Source organism: Podarcis vaucheri (genome assembly GCF_965113315.1).
Source record: "Podarcis vaucheri genome assembly, chromosome: 7".
Taxonomy (NCBI): Eukaryota; Metazoa; Chordata; class Lepidosauria; order Squamata; family Lacertidae; genus Podarcis; species Podarcis vaucheri.
In genome coordinates this window covers 86,351,476-86,379,340 of record NC_138765.1, presented here as the reverse complement: position 1 = coordinate 86,379,340, position 27,865 = coordinate 86,351,476, and the positions used below count along the sequence as shown (strand labels likewise).

At 47.5% G+C, this 27,865-nt stretch overlaps 1 protein-coding gene across 1 annotated transcript; it reads left to right on the top strand.

Moving 5' to 3' along the window:
- The first annotated feature begins 16 nt into the window (after positions 1-16).
- Positions 17-27,748, top strand: LGI3 (leucine rich repeat LGI family member 3). Its single transcript, XM_082230158.1, has 8 exons — positions 17-480; positions 11,568-11,639; positions 15,581-15,652; positions 16,867-16,938; positions 18,796-18,867; positions 20,659-20,828; positions 23,681-23,845; positions 25,654-27,748. Exons 1-8 carry the CDS (start codon positions 284-286, stop codon positions 26,469-26,471), a joined length of 1,638 nt encoding a protein of 545 aa, XP_082086284.1. The 5' UTR covers positions 17-283; the 3' UTR covers positions 26,472-27,748.
- The last annotated feature ends 117 nt before the right edge of the window (positions 27,749-27,865 follow it).

Here is a 27,865-nt window from a genome sequence, read left to right as displayed (position 1 = left end):
AGTGATCACTCCAGAACTTGGTGCTTTCGTGCTGCGCGCGTCTCTCCATCACGCCTGGCGGAGGAGCGCAGCTTCCTGCAGGGATGAGATAGCTCCCAGCAGCTTGCAGCAGCCTGCAGAGACAGAGAAGAGGAACCAGAAGCTGTAGAGGAGGCGAGCGGAGAGTTCGGCTTGCTCCTGCATCATTTTCCTCTGCTGCTGCTGCTGCTGCTGCAAACGCCCGCTTCTCCCTGGGGAGACCTTCCCCAGCCTTGGAAGGCTGGTTCTCCCCCAGGAAAAGGCCATGGCAGAGCTGCAGAGGCTGGGGCAGCTTCTCCTCCTCTTCCTCCTGGGCCTGGCCTGCCTCTGGCTGCCCGCCACCTGCCGGAAAGCCCCCAGGCCTCCCCCCTGCCCGCCCAGCTGCTCCTGCACCAGAGACACAGCCTTCTGCGTCGACTCCAAGGCCATCCCCAAGAGCCTGCCGCGGGATGTCATTTCGCTGTAAGTGGATGGGGGATTGGGGCGGGTGCACATCTGTCTCTTGGTGGGTGGGTGACGGGCTGCTATGCAGTAGGGCTTCAGGAGCATGTGGAGATGGTGTCCCCGGGTGGAACAGGGCCGGTTGGTGTCCAAGAGAGAGATGACAGGGATGAGGGGTCAGAAGTGAGGGGTTAGATTGCCGGGGTGAGCACAGACAGCATTGGGAGCAAACGTCTGCATCTTCAGCATCTTCAGACTGGTCTCCTGTGGAAGTCCATTTCCAGATGTTGCATCCCAGCTGGGGAATGGCTCGTTTGCTCCTGGAGAAAGAGGGGGGTTCTATAGATGATGATGAATTACATGCACGTCCCATTTCTGCTAAAGGACCTGAAGGTGGCATAGATAAATCTCATCGTCCCCATTTTATCCTCACAACCACCCTGTAAGGTAGGCTAGGCTGAGAGTGAGTGAGTGGCCCGAGGGCTTCGTGTCCAAGTGGCAATTCGAATCCTGGTCTCCCAGGTCCTAATCCAACACTCTAACCGCTATGCCGCACTGCCTATAGATGGCTTCTTGCAGGTGAAAAGACCAGCCGGGCTACATGATCCTTAATGGCAGCTCTACATGCAAATGCAAAGTAGTGGCTGCGTTGGTTTATAGAGCCAAACCTCTTGGCTGCTTCTTGACACTCGCTTGGCTCGTCTGCCTTTAATGACGTGAAGCTGAACTGGTTATATCATAAACCTTGAGGTGATACAGAAGTTCTCTCTGTGGTGTGAGATTTGCGAAAGCTCAACCAGGCTTTTTGTTGCAGTGATCAAGTGGGGATTATGAATAATTTTCTCCATCATAGCCATATTCCAGAGGGAGTGGTAAGTGTAAGATTTTAGGCTGTTTGCCACCGAGTTGCAATTGCTATTTGAGCTGCCAAGATCATGCAAAAGACCAATTCTTTTGACAACATATCTACACTGGTATCGTCAAAAATATCCAGCAACATTCATTTTGGACAGCAAACAAGAGTTTTAGTAATATTTATCATTTCTGTCAAAATTAAATTCTAAAAATCTTGCACCAGCTTACAATTCAACCACAAATTGTATGGTAATATGTACCAAGTGCATACAGGGTCTTCTCCCCCCCCCCCCATTTTCTAATTTCTTAGCAGTGTGCAATAACATAATGCATGTGCAGTGAAAAGTTGGAGCCCATGTGAGCTTGCAGCATGCTTATTAAGCACTGGTATAAATAAACAAATCTTGATTTTCCTTTCCTTTTTTAAATAAAGTAAGTTTCCAGCCAACATGATTGTGTATGTGGGAAGCTCGGGGTGGGGGAGTGTGCATAGCCACTCCATAGTGCAATCTGAGCATGTGGGATGCTTGCATGCCATAAATACAACTGAATATCCATATTAAATGTCAGCTGGGTGGAACTGCTGCAGCGCTTGCTCTTACATCGCTCCTTTGTTGCACAGGGACAATTCAAGCATTAATGCGCATCACTGCATTGCTCTGTACTTTAAAGCAAAAATCCAGAAAACCAGATTGACATAGGAGGGGCATCTTCATCACCTTCCCATATTTAAAACTTTGCTCCAGGTGGTTTACAACATCAAAAGATTTGCATAATTACAAAATTAAAACTGAGGTAGTTGCAAGCAATAAATGAAAACATGCTAAAATGTATGCAACGGAATTGAACAATCCCCATATGTCATGGATACAAAAAAATTAAAAATTAAAAAATTGCCAGCACCCCAGCAAAGCAGAATAGTTTTCCCCCTTCCCCCAATGGCTTGGGGTACTTGGGAGTTGCAGGGATGGAGGCACAGAGGCATAGGAAGGGTGCGGACATTTGGCGCCCACCTGTGACTCCCAAGCCTACCCCGAGCTGTCGATGTGGGGGGAATGGGTGACAAAAAAAATTCCACACCGGGTACCACCGGGTACTACACCTCTGCTTGTGGGGGGCCGGACTATATTTTGAAAAAATAATGAACGAATTCCTATGCCTCAGAAATAACCCAGAGAAGCATTTTAAATAAAAGCACACATTCTACTCATGTAAAAACATGCTGATTCCAGGACTGCCTGCAGGCCGGATTTAGAAGGCAATTGGGCTGGATCCTGCCCCCAGGCCTTAGTTTGTCTACCCATGTGATAGAATGTACCCCTTTTTTCCCTTTACTTTTCCAGCATGTGTCTGACTCCGAATTATACATTTTCGCCAGTTTACTAGGGGTTAGAGGTTGCCTTCTTGAACAAACGGGATTTAGAAAAGATCTCCTAGGTTCTGTGTATATAGTTTCTGTGCAATATAACAAATAACAAAGTATGTGGTTGTCCACAAATACAGAGTCTATCTACGTATGAAATCTTATAACGCCCTTCCAGCACAGCTGAGGGCATTGCTTAGTAACGCAGCTCGATAAAGGCAGGTCTTAATGGACCAGGTAAGAGTTTTTTAGACAAATAACTGGCTCTAAAATGCCCTGTTTTAAGAGTGGGAACCACAGAGAACATTTGGAAGATTTAATCTCTTGTAGGTCCCGTCCAGATTCTGTCCAGTAGAGCCTTAGTGGACTCTTGTCCATATTCAAAAACTTGTTCAATTCATGGACACAATAGTAATCCAGGATACACTGAACGTTTGATTTCCACCAGAGCTGTTCCCCATACAGCACAGGGCTGGAAAAGCTCGCAGGGTCAGGAAGTAAATCTTTTCAGATAGTTGAATGGGATGCAGTCTTGCTCTGATCATTGTCCATCTGGTTTCCGTACATAGAAGTGCAGCTGTTGTTCCGCTGGCTAAGGAGAATTGTCTCCTAAGAAATTGATTCTGAACTGTTTCTAACCCTTTAATAGAGTTCACATTGTCACCCCAAATTTCAGCTCCATACAGCATTTGTGGGATCACTTTGCTTACCAAAAAGATTCAATGCTGGAAGAAACAACTGTCCACGCTCCGTAAAATAAAATATTGGTGTCCCTATAGCTTTCTGTGCTTTGGGTTTGCCACTTCAAAGACAATGATTCACTAAAAAGGACTCCAAGATATATGAAGGAGCAAGTTTGCTGTAAATTATGTTGATCCAAACTCCATTTATATTGAGCGCTGTGTTTCCCAAAAATCATTATTTTAGTCTTGGAGTAGTGTGTTGAGAGAAGCTTTTCTGTTTACAGCATGAGCTAAAAGCCACCAATACATTTTTAAGACCCCCTTTAAAAGAGTGAAAGGAACTCTATGTTGTCTTCATAGACAAAACACCTTCCTGGACACCATTTCAAAGCCCGTTAATTGCTTTAAATTGATCTTTTCATTAGTGCTAAAATTCTTTTCTGCCTATAGTACCACTGATATAGCACTATAAAACTATAGTGCTGATTTAAATATTAAACGAACAACTATTTCCATCAGCACCGTTTTAGACATGATTTTCTGGTTTGATTTGGTTTTGTGCTAATTAAACACTTTTTAATCTGCATTGTGTTTTGACATTTCATGGGTAGCGATAGGCAACCACACTAGAATGCTTAGCGCTAAATAAATAATGGAGGTTTTGATTTACTTATTTATGTGAGGATCACCACCCTACTAACCCAGTTGCATCTTCCTCTCCTATCTACTGGTGTGGAAGTGCAAAATCCCCGAAGGTGTGGAAAGTCAATTGAAATTCCACTTACAGCTTGCAACAGGAGAGCAATAATTTATTACACTGGCAGCAGCCAGCTGTCTGGAAGAAACCTCAGAAGTACAGTATGAACTAGAGCCTACCTGCTTCACGTGGTGAGCACACTCAGGTGTGTAAAACTGGTGGTGAGGATATATGCACCTGTGTGCACCAAATGGGGCTTGTGGGGTTGAATGGAGAAGTCTGGAGTATGTGAGAGTGTGCAAGGGTGCCTCAGTTCCCCACCAGAAGTTTTGCACCACAACTCCCATCAGCCCCAGCTTTCATGAGCCAGTTCCTATTGGTGCAGGCGTCATGCAGCTGTGCTGGTTGAGGCTGATGTGTACTGTAGTCCAAAACATCTGGAAGGCACCAGGCGAGGGAAGGCTGATATAAGAGACAGGAGCAGGACTCATAGGACACTCTACTCCAACTCCAAGGCAGAAATCACAGGTAAAGAATCCCTGACAGGTGGCCATCCAACTTCTGTTTTATAAACCTCTCATGAAGAAGCATCCACCACCTTCAGAGGGAGTCTGTCCCACTGTCCAAGTGGTTTTTACCGTCAGAAAATTATTCCTAATGTGGAGCCAGGGTCTCTTTTATTATACACCAGTGTGGTGTAGTGGTTAAGAGTGGTGGACTCGTAATCTGGTGAACCGGGTTCGCGTCTCCGCTCCACCACATGCAGCTGCTGGGTGACCTTGGGCCAGTCACACTTCTCTGAAGTCTCTCTGCCTCACTCACCTCACAGTGTTTGTCGTGGAGGAGGAAGGGAAAGGAGATTGTTAGCTGCTTTGAGACTCCTTAAAGGTAAAGGTAAAGGGACCCCTGACCGTTAGGTCCAGTCATGGCCGACTCTGGGATTGCGGCACTCATCTCGCTTTATTGGCCGAGGGAGCCGGCGTACAGCTTCCGGGTCACGTGGCCAGCATGACTAAGCCACTTCTGGCCAACCAGAGCAGCGCACGGAAACGCCGTTTACCTTCCCGCTGAAGCGGTACCTATTTAGCTACTTGCACTTCGACGTGCTTTCGAACTGCTAGGTTGGCAGAAGCAGGGACCGAGCAATGGGAGCTCACCCCATCACAGGGATTCGAACCGCCAACCTTCTGATCAGCAAGTCCTAGGCTCTGTGGTTTAACCCACAGCACCACCCACATCCCTTTTTCTCAAGAGGTACTATTAGTATATAAAGCCCTTAACAACTTTGGACCAGTTTACCTATGAGATTGCCTTACCCTGTGTGTGCCCACTCAAACTGTTTCTGGCAGCAAAATTGACACTGTTGCAGGTGCCTCCTAATACCCCTTCCACATTTTTAAGAACTTGACCTTTTAGGGTGGCAGCACCTGCACTTTGGAACTCCCCGCCTATTGATGTCAGGCAGGCGCCTTCGCTGTACTCTTTTTGGTGCTTGCAAAAAACATTTGTGTTTAAGCAACACTGCTCTGGTTTGCCAGAAGCAGCTTAGTCATGCTGGCCACATGACCCGGAAGCTGAAGCTGTCTGCGGACAAAGGCCGGCTCCCTCGGCCAGCAAAGCGAGATGAGCGCCATAACCCCAGAGTCGTCCACGACTGGACTTAACAGTCAGGGGTCCTTTACCTTTACCCAGGTGTTTAGAAAGTTGGAGCAAGTCTGATCTGCTTTTAGTCTAATTATAAACCAAACCAAACCAAACTGGTTTAAACTAAACTAAAAACTATAGATTATTGTTAATTTTTCTTAATTCTTAATTGATCTATCATTTTCGTAAACTGCGGTGAAGTTAAATATATAAATATCAGAGACATTGGTGCACATCAGGCACAGTGAGATGGCAGCATTTTGGGCCATAGGAGCCAACTCCTAGGGGCTGAGGGGCCTTCAGCCCCCAATAAAATATTTGAGGGGGCCAGCCCCCCATATCTTATTCAGGTTGGCACCCCTATTCTGGACTATGCCACTTTAGACTGTGGACAGGTAAAAGGTAAAGGTAAAAGGACGCCTGACCATTAAGTCCAGTCATAACCGACTCTGGGGTTGTGGCGTTCATCTCGCTTTATTGGCCAAGGGAGCCGGCATACAGCTTCCGGGTCATGTGGCCAGCAGGACTAAGCCACTTCTGGCGAACCAGAGCAGCACACGGAAACGCCGTTTACCTTCCCGCTGGAGCGGTACCTACTGATCTACTTGCACTTTGAGGTGCTTTCGAACTGCTAGGTTGGCAGGAGCAGGGACCGAGCAACGGGAGCTCACACCGTCATGGGGATTTGAACCACTGACCTTCTGATCGGCAAGTCCTAGGCTCTGTGGTTTAACCCACAGTAGGCATTTAATTGTTGCTTCCCCCATGTTAAATAAAAAACTTGTATGGGGCACATCAGAAGCAGAGAGAGAGTTTTGGCAAACTCCTCTTGTTGATAATGCCAGTTTCTTGCTTCTGGACAGGGCTTTCTGTGTGTGACTCTCTCCCCATCACCTACAGCCTGAAGTGAGAGATTCAGACTGCATAATAAGATGAGATAATTCCAATTTATGCAGAACGAAGGTGTGATCAACTGAGATGGCAGAATTCCACTTCAAACTGCAAGTGTGTGTGTGAGAGAGAGATGGTTTTAATCAACAGAAGTCCAGCGTCAAGATCAAGGAAAGCAATAGTGAGACTATTTTGGGCACCAAGGTTTCAGAAGGAACAGAGGAGGGTGACCAAGATGACCAAGGGTCTGGAAACCAAGCCTTAGGGCTGCGAGTTGATTCAGCAGCCCCGCAACCCCATCCTATTCCCACTGGGAATTTCTGGCATTTCCTAACACTTTTCTCCCAGACTGCTGCGCCTGGCTCTGTCTTTGTGCCAAGGCTGATGCCCGCATTGATCTGTTTAAGTGTTTTTCCCAGCCTCTCTCCAACCACCCTTCATTAATCACAGCAAATGGAGAGATCTTTAAATGCATCCTCTCTGCCAAGGGACTATATTTCTTTGGCTGTGCTCAGTTTATGTATAAAAGAGAAGGGAAACTGCAAGAAGAGGAGGAGAAGGACAGAGAGAGGAGAGGTCAATCTCAGGGGTGCGTGTGGAACGGAGCAAGATTGGGGCCCCAGGCTCTGCCTACTGAGAGCTAAAGTCAGGAGACAACTTTTAATAATAATAATAATAATAATAATAATAATAATAATAATAATAATAATTCAAAGATTTTCAAAATATGCAGATAACAACCACAGTAAAGGCTAAACAAGTCCGCACGGTCCAGTCACTTGCTATCAGGATTCTGATGGCTGGCGCCTACCAGCTAGAAAAATGTGCAGTTTAGCATTTGGCCTGTAGCCAGTGAGGGAGACAACGTGAAATCTGTGAATGCAAGACAGCCTGACAGTAATTGAGGAGGATGACATCGGACGCCAAGCCATACACTGCAAGCAAATCAGTTTTATCTTAACGTTTGCTGCTCTAGCTTTCCACAAAGGATTCCTGCTGGTGAGGGGCCTCCTACCCCAGATCTATGATTCCCAGGATTCCTAGGGTAACAGAGTGGCATTAAAAGCAAATTAAGTCAGTAGTGCAGACAGACCCTTAGGGTGCTTTTTAGGGTCTTAATTAGCTATAATAAATGTAAACCTTCTTCCCTTATGGGGGACACAAGAGCCCTTATAGAGTCCTTTGTGGGTTCTCCATCGGTCGGAGAAAATAACAAAGGCCAATCAGAGAATACTGAGAAGCAAAGCAGCTCCTAAGCCTGATCTTTATTGAACTGTTGCAACAGAGTGCTCGCCTCACACGCAGAAAAGGAGGAGGACCCAGAACAAAGGTGTATCCGCCCTTATATAGACATTTTAAATTGCCCGCCTTGGAGTCCAAGACCACCTCCAGAAACATCATACCTGTATAACAGAAAGGGCGGTCTACAGCAGAAATCTGAGTGCGTTGTTTACGTCCTGTCTGGCAAGTTACCTGTTAATGCTTACTTGATTGGAAACCCTGGGGAGCCTGGCCAGTCTTTTGTAATGACAAATACTTAGTTCCTGAGCCAGGTCACAGGCTCACCCTATTCATACACAGACATACCCTTAAGACAGAATTTGTGAACAAAAAGACAATGGGAAGGCTCCCCCACCTCCTCCTTCCTTGCAGAGAAAACATTTGGTCAGTTTGGAAGTGAAAATGGTTTCAGGGCAGTCCTCCTGTGCTGCTCCAGACATGTGGTCCACACATCTATGTATGCGCTTGGTTGGTACATTTATGAACATTTTATACACACACACACACACACACACACACACACACACACACACACACCATTTCATAGCAAACTTTAGGTTGTAGGCAGCAGTTAACAACAGCGGATTTTTATTTATTTTAAAATAATTTGTGAGATTTGCCCCAGAAAGGATCATAAGCATTGGTGGGGTTTCACAGCTTGTTACCAGTATGGGGAAGCAAAATGGGGTTGGGGGTGGAGATAGGTTGGCGTTTTGATGACAATGGCATCATCTGGACGCCTCAAATAAAAAAAGCTCACTGGGTGTGAACCGGGGACCACTCCCTGCCTCTCAGCCTGACTGACCTCACAGGGTTGTTGTGAGGATAAAATGGGGAGGAGGAGAACAATGTAAGCCCCCTTGAGATCCTCAGAGAAAAAGATGGAACATAAATGCCACAAACAAAAAGATAAACCGTACACACATCTGGAAGCAGGCGTGAGTGAGTTTGTGGCTGGGAGTGTGATTGGAAACAGCCAATTCGTCGCTCGTGCTTTGAGCCACTAATGGAGAAGCCACCTACCGTATTTTTTGCTCTATAAGAAGCACCAGACCACAAGACGCACCTAGTTTTTGGAGGAAGAAAACAAGAAAAAAAATATTCTGAATCTCAGAAGCCAGAACAGCAAGAGGGATCGCTGCGCAGTGAAAGCAGCTGTTCCGGCTTCTGGGATAGCTGTGCAGCCTGCATTCGCTCCATAAGACGCACACACATTTCCCCTTACTTTTTAGGAGGGAAAAAGTGAGTCTTATAGAGCAAAAATTACGGTACTTTGCAGATTGGAAACTGGTTTCGCCACAATTATTCGGCCTAGGACCCTCGTACTTACGGGACCGCCTCTCCTGGTATGTCCCACGGAGGACCTTACAGTCTTCAAACAAAAACATCTTGGAGGTCCCGGGCCACAGGGAGGTTAGGCTGGCCTCAACCAGAGCCAGGGCCTTTTCAGCCGTGGCCCCGATCTGGTGGAACGCTCTGTCATTTCACAAGAGACTAGGGCCCTGCGGGACTTGACATCTTTCTGCAGGGCCTGCAAGACGGAGCTGTTCCATGAGGCCTTTGGCCAAGGCACAGTCTGACCCCCTCCTTTGGTAATCCTCACAGAACTCTACCCTAATGGTTGCCATTAATTTGATTTTGAATTGATTTTAGAATGAATGGATTTTAGAATGCATTTCAATTAATTGATTGTGATTTTATGTAAACTGTGTTACTTTTATTGTTGTTAGCCGCTCTGAGCCCGGTTTCAGCTGGGAAGGGCGGGATATAAATTATTATTATTATTATTATTATTATTATTATTATTATTATTATTCCCTCTCGAGATTGTTCACTCTCTGGAACCGCAGAATCCTGCACTCTCTCATCAAAGTACAGACCAATTACATAGGTGTGGGATCCACATATGTTTCTAGTGTGATGGTACACAAGCTCTCTGTGTATCATAAGAACATAAGAAGTTAAGAAGTGTCTTCTGAATCAGGCCAGTGGTCCATCTAGTCCAGCTTCCTGTTCTCACAGTGGCTGACCAGACGTCGCCATGCAGAGGGCATGCAGTCCATACCCAAGCTGGTTTCCAGCAACTGGTATTCAGAAGCACTGTTGCTTCCAACTGTAGCGGCAAAGGACAGCCATTATGGCCGGTAGCCATCAATAGCCCTCTCCTCCTCCTTGACTTTGTCTGGTCCTCTAAAGCCATCAGTGTTGCTGGTCATCACTGCATCCTCCAGGAGTTCCATGCTTTCACTGCACTGCACGAAGGACGTGGGTGGCGCTGTGGTCTAAACCACAGAGCCAGGGACTTGCTGATCAGAAGGTCGGCAGTTCGAATCCCTGCAATGGGGTGAGCTCCTGTTGTTCTGTCCTCGCTCCTGCCAACCTAGCAGTTTAAAAGCACACCAGTGCAAGTAGATAAATAGGTACCACTGCGGTGGGAAGATTAAACAGTGTTTCTGTGCGCTCTGGCTTCTGTCACGGTGTTCTGTTGCACCAGAAGCGGTTTAGTCCTGCTGGCCACATGACCCAGAAAGCTGTCTACGGACAAATGCCGGCTCCCTCGCCTTGAAAGTGAGATGAGCTCTGCAGCCCCAGAGTCGCCTTTGACTCGACTTAACCATCCAGGGGTCCTTTACCTTTACCTTTTGTACGAAGGACTTCCTTTTATCTATCCTGAATCCTCCAACATTCAGCTTCATTGGATATCCACAAGTTCTAGTGCTGAGATAGAGAAAAACTTTTCTCTTATCCCGGTGTTTTGTGAGCTTCCCCAGGGAAAACTGCTCTTTAGTGCAGTGTTTCCCAACCGGTGTTCCGCGGCACACGAGTGTGCCGTGAGACGTTGCCTCGTGTGCCGCGAGATGCCTGGAGGGAAGCGGGCGAGTCGGGCGGCGAGAGGCGGGGCGGCGGCGGCGAGGAGAGGCCGCGCCTCCTGCTGCTGCCTGGCGCTCCTCCTCGCAGCCGGCAGCGCTGCCTGGGCGCCTCCGCGCGACTCTGCCTCGCTGGGTTTGGTCTCCCAGCAGAGACGGGTCACACGCGCCCCTCCTTCCCTCCCTCAGCCTGCGCGGAGGGAGAGCCAGAGAGAGGCATCGCTCCTGCGCGGCGGGAGAGGGAGCAGCCGGAGCGATGCCCCAAACGAAGGCATGGGACCGGAGGGGAAATCCTCTCCGAGGAGGATTGAGCGCAGCTGAGAGAAGCCTTTCGAGGAGCTGCCGTGTCCCCTGGAAACCCCCTTCCCAGCTCTGCCTGCCTGCCTGCCCAAAGCTTGGAGGTTCCCCGGCAAGGGGGAGGGAAAAAACTTTCACTTTTGTGCGTCCCTCCCGGCGTGACGCTGCGCGCTGACGTCACGGGGCGGGGCTTTAATGGTGGTGTGCCGCGAGATTTTTTTTCAGTACACAGGTGTGCGTTGCCCAAAAACGTTTGGGAAACACTGCTTTAGTGCTCAATCAGAGCAAAGGGCAATTCTCCAGATTGACTTTCACTCCCATTTAGAGTTAAAAGCATGGGTTTTCCCAGGGAAAGGAGTGGGGCAAGGGAAACGCCACTAACTCATGTGCTTTCCAGGCCCAGGACAAGTGGAAGTGTGGACAAGCTACCTTTTTACTGCTGCTCAGATCCTTTTGTGAAATTCAGTTGCCTCCTTCTGTTTCAGCAGACGTTTTAGCATTTCTCTTTTTCCCCCTCTCCTCTCCTGCAGGACCCTGATAAATGCAGACTTCAGCGAAATCAAAGAAGCCGCCTTCGCTCACCTCCCGTTCCTGCAGTTCCTGTATGTCTCTCTGCCTGTCTGTTTCCCCTGGTTTTTTCTTTGGGGAGGAGGGTTCTTGTTACCCTGAGTTGTCACAGTGCTGCTTAGCCAGCCAAAGAACTTTACCATTAGAGTGACTGCCTAGGCAGTGGTACCTCGGGTTACGAACTTATCCCGAGTTAAGTTCTTAACCTGAGGCACGCTTTCACTAATGGGACCTCCCACTGCTGCCGCCGCGCCGCCACTGTGCGATTTCCGTTCTCATCCTGGGGCAAAGTTCTTAACCTGAAGTACTACTTCCTGGTTAGCGGAGTTTGTAACCTGAGGCGTTTGTAACCCAAAGCATTTGTAACCCGAAGTACCACTGTAATTGGGCTAAGGGCAGGAGTTTTCCATGGCAGCAGATGAGAGAGGACATCCTTTCTGCCTTGACACATTAACTTTTTCAGCTTAGAAACGGCAGTGGTTGGAATGTGGACTCTGCAATACAGTGGTACCTCGGGTTACATGCGCTTCAGGTTACATACGCTTCAGGTTACAGACTCCGCTAACCCAGAAATAGTACCTCGGGTTAAGAACTTTGCTTCAGGATGAGAACAGAAATCGTGCAGCGGCGGTACAGCAGGAGGCCCCATTAGCTAAAGTGGTGCTTCAGGTTAAGAACAGTTTCAGGTTAAGAACGGACCTCCGGAACGAATTAAGTACTTAACCCGAGGTACCACTGTATAGTTAATGCCACAGGGCAAGGCACTAATAGAATTGCTTTTGCACCCAACTGGAGTGGGAAACATCTGGTTTTCATGAGCCTTTGTTTTTCCTTCTGTCCATTTCAACTAAACTGTCTGGAGTTCCTTTCACAGTCAAGATAACTTCCCCTGAAATAAGTTTCCTAGATCAAAGCAGAGCAGAGCTCTTGTGGAACTGGAATTCCTCGCAAGTTCTTAGCTCCTTTACAAGTTGAGAGGAGCTCTGCATCACCTGAGCTGCTAGTTGGCACCCCTCTTCTCTAGGCTAGAGCCTCATCCCCTACACGCCTACTCGGCTGCTTCAGTCGACAGAATTGGCACCATTACACTTCGGAATTCCCTGCCTATTGAGACCATACAGGTGCCTTTGCTGTACTTTTTAGCACCTGCCAAAAACATTTTTTCTTTAGACAAGCCTACCCAGATATTTAGAAAGGTGGTGCAAGTTTAAATCAGTTTTTATTCTATTGTTATTTTAACTTTTTGAAAGTTTTAAAGTTGTTCATTTTTCTTACTGATAGTTTTATTGTTTTATCTTTTTTCCCTAAACCTCTTTGAGTGTGGAGTTGTTTTTTTGTGATCAAGTAGTATATGAATTTTATTAAATGAATCAATAAATATTCTGCAATGTGCAGAGCAGGACATCAGTCCTGAAGGCACACCACCTGCGGGGTCACTGGAAAATCAGTTTAGAAAGAAAAAAACCCTTACCTTAAATATGTCAGACCTTGAACGAGGTGGGGGGGGGAGCATTTACTGATTTTTTAAAAGTATTTTTACCCAGCTTTTCAGAAAAAGCAAGGAGAAAAACCCTCCCAGAGAGGCTTATAAATATCAGTAATAAGAACACACCTTACACCTTACATTCTAAAAGTCACAACACAAAAAGGAAAAAGATTGGGGCGGGGGAGAGACAAAGCCAGGCACTAGTTCCTATTTACAGAATTTATTTATTTTTTAGTTACACATTTATTTATTTATTTAATTCAATTTTAATTCACTTTTATTAAACAAACATTTCATACAAAAAACAAAACAAAGAAAAAAACACAACTTACATTGGATATTTCAAGCTTAAAGATAGTTATTACAGTATACATTATCAAATTATCAAACATCTAGAATAAATGTGTATTATATAAAAGAAATAAAGAGAGAGAGAGAGAGAAAAGAAAAAAAGAAAAAGAAACATTAACGGCAATGAAACCAGAAAATTTACAAGACTAAAAATACCTGTCAGGGTTACTTCCAGATCCTAGCTCACAGAGGATCACGCTAGCCAGCGATCGTTAAATAAAAGTCTTTATTGAGTTACAGTCTCCATTCTCAAGCTGCTGCGTGCAACCCTACGTCTTATGCTTAGATCGGCGAAGCTCCGTCTGAGTCTCCGCCCCTTGCGCACCAACTTAATATCCTAGCCCTGCTCCACCTTTTCCGCCTGACAGTTCTCCTCTGGGTCCCTCTGCCCCCCTGGGTCTCTTCCTTCCGGGATTCTTCTGACGCTGACCCCCCTGACTCTCCTGTCTCCTTGCGCCGGGCTTTAGGACCTGGCTCCCTTTCCGGGCTGCCTACTGCGCCACCTTCCTGTGCATTTGAACTTGGCGCGCGCGCCCAACCTTCCACTTTCCGTCTAACCGTCACTTCGCTCCCCGATGAAGGTGTGGCCACTCCTGACTCGTGCCCTCCCTCCTGTTGCGAGCTGCCAGCGCTTGCTCCCTGGCGCTCTTCCTCTTTCCTACTCTCTGGCGGTGACGTTGGTCCCGATCTCCAACTGCTCCCCTCTGAGTCCCCTCTGGCTCTTTCTTCCTGGGGTGTCCCCCTAGTCTCCCCCCTTGCCCTGGCCACTGGTGCTCCTTTTTGTGAATCTTCTGATTCACTGGAAAGACTCGGAGATCTCGGGTCGTCGTCATCACTCATCCTTTCTTCTGCCTCCTCCCCCTCGCTCTCTGTTTCCTCCCTTGCCCTCGCCTCTGCTCCTGAACCCCTGACAATACCTATCGAACAAAAAACATTATTTTGTTAATTCAAACCAGTACCAGGGTATGCTGCTCACAAAGTCCCTCCTACTAGATTGAATCCCATTTTTTAATTTGTTGGTTTGTTGACTTCTGTCTGCTCTCTGGTTTCAGTTCAGCCATTGCTACCTTTAATCTGTATTTAATTATTGGTCTCCATCTTCGGATACTTCTGTCTAAACACAGCCAAGTGTTATTGTTGGAACCATGTTTGTTCAAGTAATTTTTAAAACATTCCCATTCTTTCTTAAGCTTGTCTATCGATTGATTTCTTATTAACTCTATCATTTTTGCGAGTTCTAAATACTCACAGAATTCATGTGATGAATTTGCAGAATTCATGTGATGAGCAACTGGGATGGAATAAAGGAGGAGGAGGGATGCTGGTGGCGCTGTGGGTTAAACCACAGAGCCTAGGGTTTGCCGATCAGAAGGTCGGCGGTTCGAATCCCCGCAACAGGCTGAAAGCACATCAAAGTGCAAGTAGATAAATAGGTACTACTCTGGCAGGAAGGTAAACAGCGTTTCCGTGTGCTGCTCTGGTTCGCCAGAAGTGGCTTAGTCATGCTGGCCACATGACCCAGAAGCTGTACGCCAGCTCCCTCAGCCTATAGAACGAGATGAGCGCCGCAACCCCAGAGTTGTCTGTGACTGGACCTAACGGTCAGGAGTCCCTTTACCTTTACCTTTTAAAGGAGGAGGAAAGCTTAAATCTGCTGGTCTCTCAACTAAGAGGCGCTGAGCTCCCATCTCTTCCTCTTCTGAAGCCATCTCCTTGTGATGCTCAAAGCAAAATCCTAGAATTGTAGAGTTGGAAGGGACCCAAGGGTCATCTAGTCCAACCCCCACAACATGACATGAAATGTTGAATGAATGAATTTTATTATTACGGTCACAGACCAGTTCCGGCTCACTTACAATATCAGAAAAATCATAAAACACAACAGGGATACATTGGATTGCAATTGGGTTCAACAGAGACAATTCAGATATAACAGCAGTTAAAAATATACATTAGATCTCGATCACTAAAATATAACCTAAAATTGTCATTTAAAACATTAATCATTTTGGTAGTACAGCTTGTTCCCTAGGTTTTATGGCAGTCGCACAGAATTTGACATGAAATGTTAAGCCAAGCATTGCTAAGGTTTACTGTCCCATTCTCACTGCCTTAACACCGTGTCTTTTCTCTTTGCAGCTTATTGAATTCCAACAAGTTTTCCTTGATTGGGGACAATGCGTTCACCGGACTCTCCCACCTGCAGTACCTGTACGGATCACTTTTCCCTAGCCTCCACAAGGGGATACACTGGGACAACACTTGGAGTAGGAAGAAGGGCCAGGAACAGGGGGAAAGGGGAAAGCTGATGTTTATAAGTCTTAGGAACAACAAAATACACAACAAAACTCACACATCTTATTCCAGCTACAGCCATGCCCATCCCTACGCAGCCAGTGGAGGGCTGGCGGGGGATGGGGTGTCAATGACTATCAGACTTTCAAAAGCTGGTGTAATAAACATAAATCTGCCCTCATTCCCTTATGGGGGACACAAGAGCCCTTATAGAGTCCTTTGTAGGTTCTCCATCGATCGGAGTAAATAACAGAGGTCAACCAGAGAATATTGAGAAGCAAAGCAGCTCCTAAGCCTGATCTTTATTGAACTGTTGCAAGAGGGTGCTCCCCCACACGCTGGAGAGAGGAGGAGGACCAGAACAAAGGTGTGCCTGCCCTTATATTGACATTTTAAATTGCCCGCCTTGGAGTCCAAGACCACCTCCAGAAACATCATACCTGCATCACAGAAAGGGTGGTCTGCAACAGAAATCTGAGTGCGTTGTTTACCTCCTGACTGGCAGGTTACCTGTTAATTGATTCGATACCCTGGGGAGCCTGGCCAGTCTTTTGTAATGACAAATACTTAGTTCCTGAGCCAGGTCACAGGCTCACCCTATTCATACACAGACATACCCTTAAGACAGGATTTGGGAACAAAAAAACAATGGGGAGGCTCCTCCACCTCCTCCCTCCTTGCAGAGAAAACATTTGGTCAGTTTGGGAGCCAAAATGGTTTCAGGGCAGTCCTCCTGTGCTGCTCCAGACATGTGGTCCACACATCTATGTATGCGCTTGGTTGGTACATTTATGAATATATATATATATATATATATATATATATATATATATATATATAACCTTACTTTTTTTATTTCACTGGTGTCAGTCAAGCTCATAGTTTTTGTTGAATTCATTAAACTAAATCTACAGTTAATGGGGGTTTGAATCAATGTGTAATTAACTGCTAATGTTTTTAATTTTATTATCTTCCTTGGTGGGTCGTGCAAACTCCTGTTCTGAATGATGCTTTTTTAAAGGATAGGGTAGTGGGTATTAGGGATGAGTTTATGAAAACAAGGCAGGGCGGTGGCCTACAAAAAGCATGGGAGTCCCTGGGTGAGAATATGTCTTTCTCTTTGCCTTCAGGTTCATCGAGAACAACGACATCCAGGCTCTGTCAAAAAACGCCTTCCGTGGGCTCAAGTCCTTGACACACCTGTGAGTTGCCACTTGGGCAGAAGGATCTGCAGACTTGGCCTTGCATGCTACTAACAAACTAAGATTAACTGGTGCACTCCTGGCAGTGTGGGACGTGCCTGCCAGAATAATAATGAAGCTTAGGAGTTGTTTTTTTCTTGGGGTTAAGATTTAATTTTGGAGATCTTAATTTTGCTGTTATGGAATCATAGACTTGTAGAGCTAGAAATTCCCCAAGAGACATCTAGTCCAACTCTCTGCAATGCAGGAATCACATTATTATTGATGTTGATTTTTTGTATCTCTATTTGTGGATCTTATTATGACTTGTTTGGGGCAGGTGTTAAATTATGTTGCTTGTGTTTTGATTTTTTTTTATTGCTTATGACTACTTTTGTTGTATTTTTGTAATTATGCAATTCTATTCACACTGCATATGAATGAATTATGATGATCATGAAGACATGGATCAAATGGTCAGGGATTATTATTATTATTATTATTATTATTATTATTATTATTATTTTATTTATACCCTCCCATCTGGCTGGGTTTCCCCAGCCACTCTGGGTGGCTTACAGCACATAAAAAATGGTAAAACATTAGACATTAAAAACTTCCCGATACAAGGTTGCCTTCAGATGTCTTCTGAAAGTCAGATAGTTGTTTATTTCCTTTACATCTGATGGGAGGGCATTCTACAGGGCAGGCACCACTACCGAGAAGGCCCTCTACCTGGTTCCCTGTAAACTCACTTCTCACAAGGAGGGAACCACCAGAAGGCCCTTGGAGCTGGACCTCAGTGTCCGGGCAGAACGATGGGGGTGGAGACGCTCCTTCAGGTATACTAGATCTGTCCAGGGGGTGGGGGAGAGCTTCTTCATTGCAAAGGGCAGGATGCATTATGCCCACAGAGATATTGCAACGCCCTCCTGCAGGATTCTTGTCCGTGAGGGTTGGCTGGGTCACATGGTGTCCGTAGGGGTGGCAGGGTTTGCCTTTGCATACCCTCCAACATTTCTCCAGTGGAAATAGGGACATCCAAAAGCAGGAGCTTCTGGGATCAAATCAGAAACCGGGATGGCTTCTGACATTCCAGGACTTTCCCTGGAAAATTGGGACACTGGGAGGGTCTGCCTTTGTCACAGCAGCAGTAGCAGCCACCAACCTGGATGGTTTTGAAAGAGGATTAGACAAATTCCTGAAAGAAAAAGCTATCAATGGCTCCTAGCCACAATGGCTATGGTTCTGAATAGCAGTTGCTGGAAATGGCAGGAGGGGAGAGTGTGGGAATGTTCAGGGATGCAGGAGAGGCTATATTGTTTGATTATATTCTTTCCAACTTGTGTTAACAAGTTCACAATTTAGCAGAGTAACATTCCCCCCTTTTTAAATTGCTCAGCGGATGCGTTTGCTCAGGCTCGCTAAAGCCTCTAAAATGTTACCTGGTAATTTCCCCTTTAGTCCCTCATAAAAGAAATAGACACGACACAGTCTTCTATAAAAGTATAAAAGAGTTTACACACTCACATTCTGTTCACAGATGGATCCCAGAAGGCAGACTTAAGTTACAAAAGTAATATACACCTGGAAACTATCAGCTCCTTTGTCCTTTTTTGGCTGCAAGCCAAGAGAGCATCTTAGGCTAAGCAGATGTTGCTTCTTTGACGAATGTAGTCGAAGAGAGAGAGATGGCGGCCTCTGCTGAGGTATTTTGTTATCTGCATAGGTGAGGTCACGCCCACATCTGGTCACATGTAGAGGAAGTCTGCCCCAGCCTAGGAGGAAACAGGCTCTTCTTACATCCTTATGTTCCTCAAAAGCAGCAAAGAGGGGAACCCCTGGCACAACCAACATTCACGTCTTCCTTTCTTCCAGGTCTTTGGCCTACAACAATCTGCAGACGCTGCCCAGAGGCCTCCTGAAACCGCTGGACATCTTGAGCGACCTGTAAGGTTCCTTCCCACTTCGGTGCAAGTAATTCTGCTCCCTGCACCTTTTGCAATTGCAAATATTGCAATGTCCTCCCATATTTGTGGCCCACAAGTTCATGGCAAGCTGCAAGAATTTCACCATATATGAAAGACCCACCATTGTAATTAAATTAACCACAGTCCAGCCAGTGTGGTGTAGTGGTTAAGAGCGGTAGACTTGTGATCTGGGGAACCAGGTTCGTGTCTCTGCTCATCCACATGCAGCTGCTGGGTGACCTTGGGCCAGTCACACTTCTCTGAAGTCTCTCAGCCCCACTCACCTCACAGAGTGTTTGTTGTGGGGGAGGAAGGGAAAGGAGAATGTTAGCCGCTTTGAGACTCCTGAAGGGGAGTGATAAAGCGGGATATCAAATCCAAACTCTTCTTCTTCTCTTCTTCAATTACTGGGAAGGGTTTGCTGAAAACGGGTGAGCCAAGCAGAATGGACCAATTTAATTTGGAGCAGCAAGAGGCACCCAGTTAAATTATTTTATTTCATTTGTGGGGAATAGGAGAGCATTAAGCATATGTATAATTCTCCTTTTCAAGATCAGTGAGACTTAAAAGCACCAACTTCACCTTAAAGCAACATGTCCTTTACACAATAGTAGTGGATTTGGGCTACCATAATATTTCTGTCCGGAGAGATCACAGCGCAGTAAAAGTGGAACAAAACCCAGAACATTTGTGGTTATCAAATTTCAGCAGGGAGTCTCAGGGTGGGCATTGACTGGAAATGAAGCAGACATTCTTTTCACTGTGAATTTATTATTATTGTTTGTGTCCATGATGCTGTTTGGTGATCAAACGCTATTGTACTTTCAACACTAATTTCAATACATGAAAAGGTTTTGGGGTAGTCACACTGCTTCATTTCCAATCAGGGCATAACCTGTAACTTCCAGCTGAAATTCTGTAATTTTCATAAAGCAAATATTCTAGGGTTGCTGTTTTTCTGTCTTGCTTTTCTTGCACTTGGAGCCATTCCAGGCAGCAATAATAGTTATTTGTTTATTATGTGGTAGCATTAGAGAAGTCCACAGAAAAGCTAGTTAAGCAGGATAAGTCTACCCTGACAAGCAAATGTATTATGAGATCAGCATTATCATTGGTGAAGATGGACAGCAAACAAATGTTATTCAGATTTTCAAAGCACAGGGAATCTCTGTACTTAGGGAGGAGAGTGCGGGTGACAGCAGTAGTTGGGAATGCTGGATCAGATTTGCAATCTTGCCTTTGGATTGGGTAACTGCTCTTAAATTGCCGTATTTTTCGCTCTATAGGATGCACCGGACCATAGGAGGGGGAGAACAGGGGGGAAAAATTCTCCCCCTCTCTGCTCAGCGCCCCTTCAGCGAAGTGGCAGGAGAAACGGAGCCCCTTCCATTTCTCCTCCCGGTTCGCTGAAGGGGTGCTGCGCAGCTCTCCCGGCTTCAGCAAAAGAACCCGCTGCGCTCCGGAGACTTCAGGCGGCTATCCCTGAAGCCTGGAGAGGAAGAGGGGTCGGTGCGCAACGACGCCTCTCGCTCTCCAGGCTTCAGCGAAAGCAACGCGAAGCCTCCGGAGCACGGAGGGAGCGCTCCCACTGCGCTTCAGAGGCTTCGCGTTGCTATTGCTGAAGCCAAGGAGCCTGCATTCGCTCCATAGGACGCACACACATTTCCCCTTAATTTTTGGAGGGGAAAAAGTGCGTCCTATAGAGCGAAAAATACGGTAGCCAATTTGTGGGTGGAGGTGATTGCTCCTGAATTGCCTCTCTCTTTGACAGAGACCTCCGGGGCAATTCGTTGACCTGTGACTGCAACATCAAGTGGCTAGTGGAGTGGATGGATAGCACCAACACAAGCATCCCCGCCGTTTTCTGTGGGAGCCCCGCTCAGTACCAAGGCCAGAAGATCCGGGAGCTGCCCCTCAAGGACTTTGACTGTGTCACCACAGGTAGGAACAGCTGGTATTTGCATGGCCTTCTAGGAAATAGAATGGCACCCAGAAGTAGTGCTGCATCTACAGATTTTGCTGGGGGTGGGTGAACCCTGCCTTGCCATCCCCTTCTCTTGCAGATCTGTGCCCGCCATGACCACGTCTGGAATAGCTTGTACAGTTTTGGTTGTCTCACTACAAACCTGTGGAGGTTCAGAAAAGGGCAACCGAAAAGATCAAAGGGCTGAAGCGACTCTCGCATGGAGAAAAGTTGCACGGTTTGGAACAGGCATAGGCAAACTCGGCCCTCCAGATGTTGTGGGACTACAACTCCCATCATCCTGGACCACTGATCCTGTTAGCTAGGGATCATGGGAGTTGTTGTCCCAAAACATCTGGAGGGCTGAGTTTGCCTGTGCCTGGTTTGGAACTTCTTTGTTGAGAGAAAAGGCAAATAAGAGGTGTCATGACTGACTTTATAAAACTATGCCAACCTCCATGTCAGGATCTCTGGCAGGCACGACCAAGCTCCAATACAAATTAATGAGCCTCTGGCAGGTTTATATTACGTTTATTTAGAATTTACAGAAAGCGGCACCGAGCCAGCCTCCCTTGGTAACTAGTTGCTCACTCTGAATCTCCGCCCCTTCCGCAGCATGAAGCACGCCAAAGTCCAGCCCTTCCTCCCTTGCACTTCTGTTGCATTTCAACCTTTTCAGCCCTCCTGGTTTGGGGGGAAGGTAGATGGACTTTCCCTCCACTTTCAAACGAAGAGCCTTCTAAACACTGCCTCCCTTCTGGTTGCATAGCAACCCCCTGAAGGCCGTCTGATTCCTCCCCCGCCCACCGACTGTGAGCCTTCTGAGTCTACTATTCTATCGGCGAATGGAAACTCAGGAGGAAAGGGGGTCAAACTAACCCACTCTTGCTTTATTTGTGACTGCATTCCCTCATCTTCAGAGTCAGACTCTTCCCAGGCATCCAGCTCAGTCACATCCCTGAGACTCCAGTTTGGAGGAAAGGGTTAGGTACGAGGAGAGGCAAAGAGGAGGTCACATGAACAGAGCTCTGTAAAATGATGCACAGCATGGAGAAAGTGAATAGAGAAACGTTCCCCCCCCCTCCTAACACTGGACATCCAGTGAAGCTGAATGCCAGAAGATTCAGGACAGGTCAAAGAAAGTCCTTCTTCATGCAGTGCATAGTTCAACTGTGAAACTTCCTCCCACATGAGGCAGTGATGGTGATAGTCACCAACTTAAAGGTAAAGGGACCCCTGACCGTTAGGTCCAGTCATGACCGACTCTGGGGTTGCGGCGCTCATCTCGCTTTACTGGCCGAGGGAGCCGGCGTACAGCTTCTGGGTCATGTGGCCAGCATGACTAAGCCGCTTCTGGCGAACCAGAGCAGCGCACAGAAAGGCCGTTTACCTTCCCGCTGGAGCAGTACCTATTTATCTACTTGCACTTCGATGTGCTTTCAAACTGCTAGGTTGGCAGGAGCTGGGATCGAACAATGGGAGCTCACCCCGTCGCGGGGATTCGAACCGCCGACCTTCTGATCGGCAAGCCCTAGGCTCTGTGGTTTAACCCACAGCGCCACCCGCGTCCCTGGTCACCAAATTAGATGACTTTTAAAGATTAGACAGACTCATGGAGGAGAAGAGAGCTGTCGATGGCTACCAGCCAGGATGGCTCTGTCAGAGGAAGCAGTGCTTCTGAAGACCAGCTGCTGAAGACCACAGGAGTGGAGAGGCCTCTTGTGCTTGGGTCCTGCTTGCTGGTTGGCCACTGTGAGAACAGGATGCTAGGCAAGATGGGCCATTGGCCTGACCCAGCAGGTTCTTCCTACATTCTTATCTTCACACTACAGAACAATGAAATGTAACAGAACGGATGAAACCATGACTATAAACAACCTACACTTCACGTGGCAAAACATAGGTGGGTAGGGAAGGTTACCCTGGCACTGGACTGATGTCCAGGAGGTGAGGATGCTATGTAAATAGGACATCGTAATCAAGAAGGTTTTTCCTGACCAGTGTCTAATTTCATGTGGGAATGGGAACCCATGGAGTTAAGGCTGGCTGGTGTGGTAGAATGTGGCCCTTCAGGCAGTGGCGTAGCGTGGGTTCTCAGCACCCGGGGCAAGGCAAGTAATTTGCGCCCCCTAACCCATGGATTTTAGCACTCGAGTCTCTTCCACGCCCCCCCAGATGTTGCGCCAGGTGCAGCAGGCCCCCCTGCACCCCCCACGCTACGCCACTGCTCCCACCACAAGTCTTCAGGACAGCCATCCGAAGGCTGGCGTGGGGAGAAGGTCTCTCCGCCCCACCGCCAGGCTTCGGAGCAGCCTTCCGAAGGCTGGCGCGGGGAGAAGGTCTCTCCGCCCCACCGCCAGGCTTCGGAGCAGCCTTCCGAAGGCTGGCGCGGGGAGAAGGTCTCTCCGCCCCACCGCCAGGCTTCGGAGCAGCCATCCGAAGGCTGGCGCGGGGAGAAGGTCTCTCCGCCCCACCGCCAGGCTTCGGAGCAGCCTTCTGAAGGCTGGCGTGGGGAGAAGGTCTCTCCGCCCCACCGCCAGGCTTCAGAGCAGCCTTCCAAAGGCTGGCGGCGGGAGGAGGTCTCTCCGCCCCACCGCCAGCCTTCGGAGGAGGTCCGAGGGCAGTGGGGTTCCTGCTTCCTCGAGGAGGGCCGGCCAAACGCGCCCCCCCAAATTTTGCGCCTGGTGCGGCCGGCACCCCTGGCACCCCCCACGCTACGCCACTGCCTTCAGGTATCCAGGGTCCCAAGCCATTTAATGGCTTTTTTAAGGCAATCAGCAGGAATTGTTTGGGATACAGACAAGGTCTCTTTGTTTCTTTCCTCCATCAGATTTTGTGGTGCACCAGGTCCTGCCTTTCCAGTCTGTGTCCGCAGAGCCGTTCCTGTACTCCAGCGACCTCTACGTGGCCCTGGCCCAGCCCAGTTCCAGCAGCTGCAGCATCCTCAAGTGGGACTATGTCGAACGGAAGCTGCGGGACTTTGACCGCATCCCTGGTAAGCAGTGGATGGAGCCATAGAATTTGTAGAGTTGTGTTATAAGAATTTTAAGGTCATAATATAAATGTCCATAGCTGTATACACTGGTATAAGCCACATGTCTGAAACCCCACAGAAAATATCCGGAGCAAATTGACCTCAAATATTTCTCTGCAAGGTCAAAGTGGGAAACCTCCCCGTTGTTTCTTTCCTCACAGATTCTGTCCTCCCAAATCCTGTCTTAAGGGCACATTCAAGATATGAACAGGGTGTGAGCCTTTGACCTGTGACCTAGATTCAGGAATTAAGTAGTTATAATAACAAGAGTGACCAAAACCCAGATAATGCAATCAGGTAACTTGCCACGCACTCAGATTTCTGTTGTAGACCGCCTTTTCTGTGATGTAGGTATGATGTATCTGCGGGTGGCCTTTGCAGAATGTCCACCTAAAACTGTCATGCACGTGTGCAACAGATGCATGTCTTTTGTCATGCATTTAAAAATGCCAGAGGGCAGGGGTGACTAAGGTGCATGCCACATTCCTCATCGCAACCTGTTTGAAGGGGCTGTTGCTTCATTTCCCAATCCTCTCTCCATGGTGCCTCCTTCCTTGTAGTCTGTTGCCTGCAACATTTAGCTGTGATTCCTACATTGCAGGGCAGGGATCGAAAGAGATGACCCTTTGGTTCTCCTTCCAACTGATATAAGTAAAAAAACTGCTCCTTCCCCCCTTATGGGGTATCCAAGAGCCCATAAGAGCCCATACAGAGTCCTTATGTAGGTTCTCTATTGGTAGGAGAAAATAACAGAGGCCAACCAGAGAATACTGTGAAGCAAAGAGGCTAGTAAGCCTGATCTTTATTAAACTGTTGCAACAGGGTCCCCCGCTCACCCAACGCAGGGAGGGAGGAGAACATTCCCAGAACATTGATGTGCAAGCTCTTATATAGACTTTTGAAATTGCCCACCCTGTAGCTCAAGACCACCCCCTAAAACATCATACATACATCACAGAAAGGTGGTCCCCAGCAGAAATTTGAGTGTGTTGCTTCTCTCCTGTCTGCCAGGATTGCCTTTTTTGGGTAGCCTGGCCATTCCTTTGAGATGGTAAATACTTAGTTCCTGAATCTCTTACACATATTGATAGTGTGCTCAGCTTAACAGATACTTGCCAGACTGTATTTACAGGTAACTATAAGCCCCTACAGTCCAAAGACAATTGGAGAGCTTTTCACATTTCCTTCCTCCTTGCAGAAAAATATCTGAGGTCAATTTAGGAGAGTCAAAATGGCTTCAGGATTGCTATCCTGTGGAATTTCAGACGGGACGCAGGTGGCGCTGTGGGTTAAACCACAGAGCCTAGGACTTGCCGATCAGAAGGTCAGCGGTTCGAATCCCCACGATGGGGTGAGCTACCATTGCTCGGTCCCTGCTCCTGCCAACCTAGCAGTTCGAAAGCACGTCAAAGTGCAAGTAGATAAATAGGTACCACTCCGACAGGAAGGTAAATGGCATTTCCATGCGCTGCTCTGGTTCTCCATAAGCGGCTTAGTCCTGCTGGCCACATGACCCGGAAGCTGTACGCCAGCTCCCTCGGCCAATAAAGCGAGATGAGTGCCGCAACCCCAGAGTCGGTCACGACTGGACCTAGTGGTCAGGGGTCCCTTTATCTTTACCTTTACTATTTCTGACACATGGTTTATATACTTATGTATGTGTTTGCCTTGTACATTTATGAACATTTATTTTTTATATATATATAAGACCTTAGAATTCCTATAACAGACCTTTTCGTGTGCTGATGCCTCATAATGTTCTCCTGCAGCTCACTCAGCCGTTTACTGCAAGCCCATCGTGGCTGAGTCGCAGCTGTACGTCGTGGTGGCCCAGCTCTTTGGCGGCTCCTACATCTACCGCTGGGACACAAACATCGACAAGTTCATCAAGATCCAGGACATTGACAGCCAGAAGATCCGCAAGCCCAACGATATCGAGGCCTTCCAGATCGAGGGAGAGTGGTTCTTCGTCATTGCCGACAGCTCCAAAGCTGGCTCCACCAGCCTCTACCGCTGGAACCAGAACGGCTTCTACTCCCACCAGGACCTGCACTCGTGGCACCGTGACACCGACGTGGAGTACCTGGAGATTGACGGCAAGCCCCGGCTGATCATCTCCAGCAGTTCCCAGGCCCCCATCATCTACCAGTGGAACCGCTCGCAGAAGCAGTTCCTCCACCTGGGCGATGTGGCAGACGTGATGGACGTCCAGATGGTCAAGCACTTCCGGGTCAAGAGGGACAACTTCCTGTGCCTCAGCCGCTACATTGGCGACTCCAAGGTGGTCAAGTGGGAGGGCCTGCGGTTCACGGAGCTGCAGACCTTGCCCTCCCGAGGCTCCATGGTGATGGAGCCGTTCCGTGTGTCCCAGCATCAATATATGGCCCTGGGGAGTGACTTCTCCTTCACCCACATCTACCTGTGGGACGAAGAGAAGCAGAAGTTTGCAAAGTTCCAGGAACTCTCTGTGCAGGCTCCCCACGCCTTCCGCCCCATCCCGTTGGAGGACATGGATATCCTGCTGGCGCCCAGCTTCAAGGGGAACACACTGGTTTACAAGCATATTGTGGTAGATCTCAGCTTGTAGGGCACCACCATCCCCTACCTGCACACACACACACACACACACACACACACACACTTCTGCTGGAGGTGGGCACCTCAGCACTGTAGTCACTTGGAGCAAGGCTGCTTTCTCATTCCCCCACCCTTCTACTCTCCACGGTAAGGATGTAAGCTCAGGGCCTCCTCAATGCAGAGGCTCCTGCAGAACAGAAAAGGGACCTAACATACACTCACTCACTCTTAGGTCAGCCTGGATGTATATGCAATAATAATAATAACACACCCCTAGACCTCACGTCATTAACTCCATGCAATGCTGGCCAAACGTGCCGGTTGGAACGCAAATCTTGTTGCCAAATTTCAGCACTGAAGTAACTCTACACACACAGCAGACACACGAAGCTCCCCGGAATAATGACCACACTTGGAAATGACCTTTTGAGGTGATCCCTTGAGCGTGTGAGAGTTGAAATGTTAGGTTTCCACACTTGGGATTTCCTCTGGGGTTGCCACTTTTGGTTTTTTAAAGTACACCCACACGACAACGTTGTCATCAAATCGCTCTTCTCCTGCCTTTCCTCCCGGGTTTCTTCCATTTCTTTTGAGATCTCCCCAAAGCTTAATTTTGTTTTTGTTTTTTTAAGGAATGGAATAGCATCCTGAGTGCAAACCATGATGAAAGTGCAGTAGAAATGTTGTCTGGAGGGCATCAGCTGGCTCCTGCCAATCCATACGAATCCATTAACAGGGAGCTCAACACAAACCAACATCCTTTACTCCATACTTCCTGCCTTGCAACAAATAAACCCTGATTCTGTGCGCGTGCACACACACACACACACACACACACACACTTTTTATGGCTCTGCACCAGCAGCTCCCAGCTGACTTCCAGCTGTGCCTCTAACATCCCAGTTTTTCCTGACTGGTCCATCAGCTCTTATTAACCTCTAAGCCTACAGCAACTCTCATCCTAAGAAAGCCGCTTTCTAGCTGTTGTGGACAGAGAGCTAGAAAACATAATGGTGATTGGATTGGGAATCAGGTAGCAAGTAAAGAGACATAAATATTAATTACACAACCCCTACCAGAAATCCCATGATTTCTAAGCTCGTTTGCAGATTTCTGAGGGTCCATAAAACATTATTCCACATACTAAGAGGAATATGCTGGAAGATATCACAGGATCGAGACCAGACATCCATCTGGATAGTGCAACTGATGTATACGGTTTATGATTATATGAAGACAGTTACTATATGCAGCTATTTTATTATGCAACTAAAATATGTGACTTTGGCAGCGGACGTCTCTCTATATTTTTACATATTCCCCAAAGTGTACTCAGTCCTGCTTATTGCTTCTCACTAGGCAAAAAGTGTATTAAGAAAAGAGCAAAGCCTGCTTTTAGTATGG

Bases quoted from the DNA above. Each gene is read 5' to 3' on its own strand.
- LGI3 (XM_082230158.1), top strand. From the start codon at position 284: ATGGCAGAGCTGCAGAGGCTGGGGCAGCTTCTCCTCCTCTTCCTCCTG. The intron at 11,640-15,580 runs GTATGTCTCTCT...TTCTCTTTGCAG, and splicing joins CTCCCGTTCCTGCAGTTCCT to CTTATTGAATTCCAACAAGT. The intron at 23,846-25,653 runs GTAAGCAGTGGA...GTTCTCCTGCAG, and splicing joins GGACTTTGACCGCATCCCTG to CTCACTCAGCCGTTTACTGC.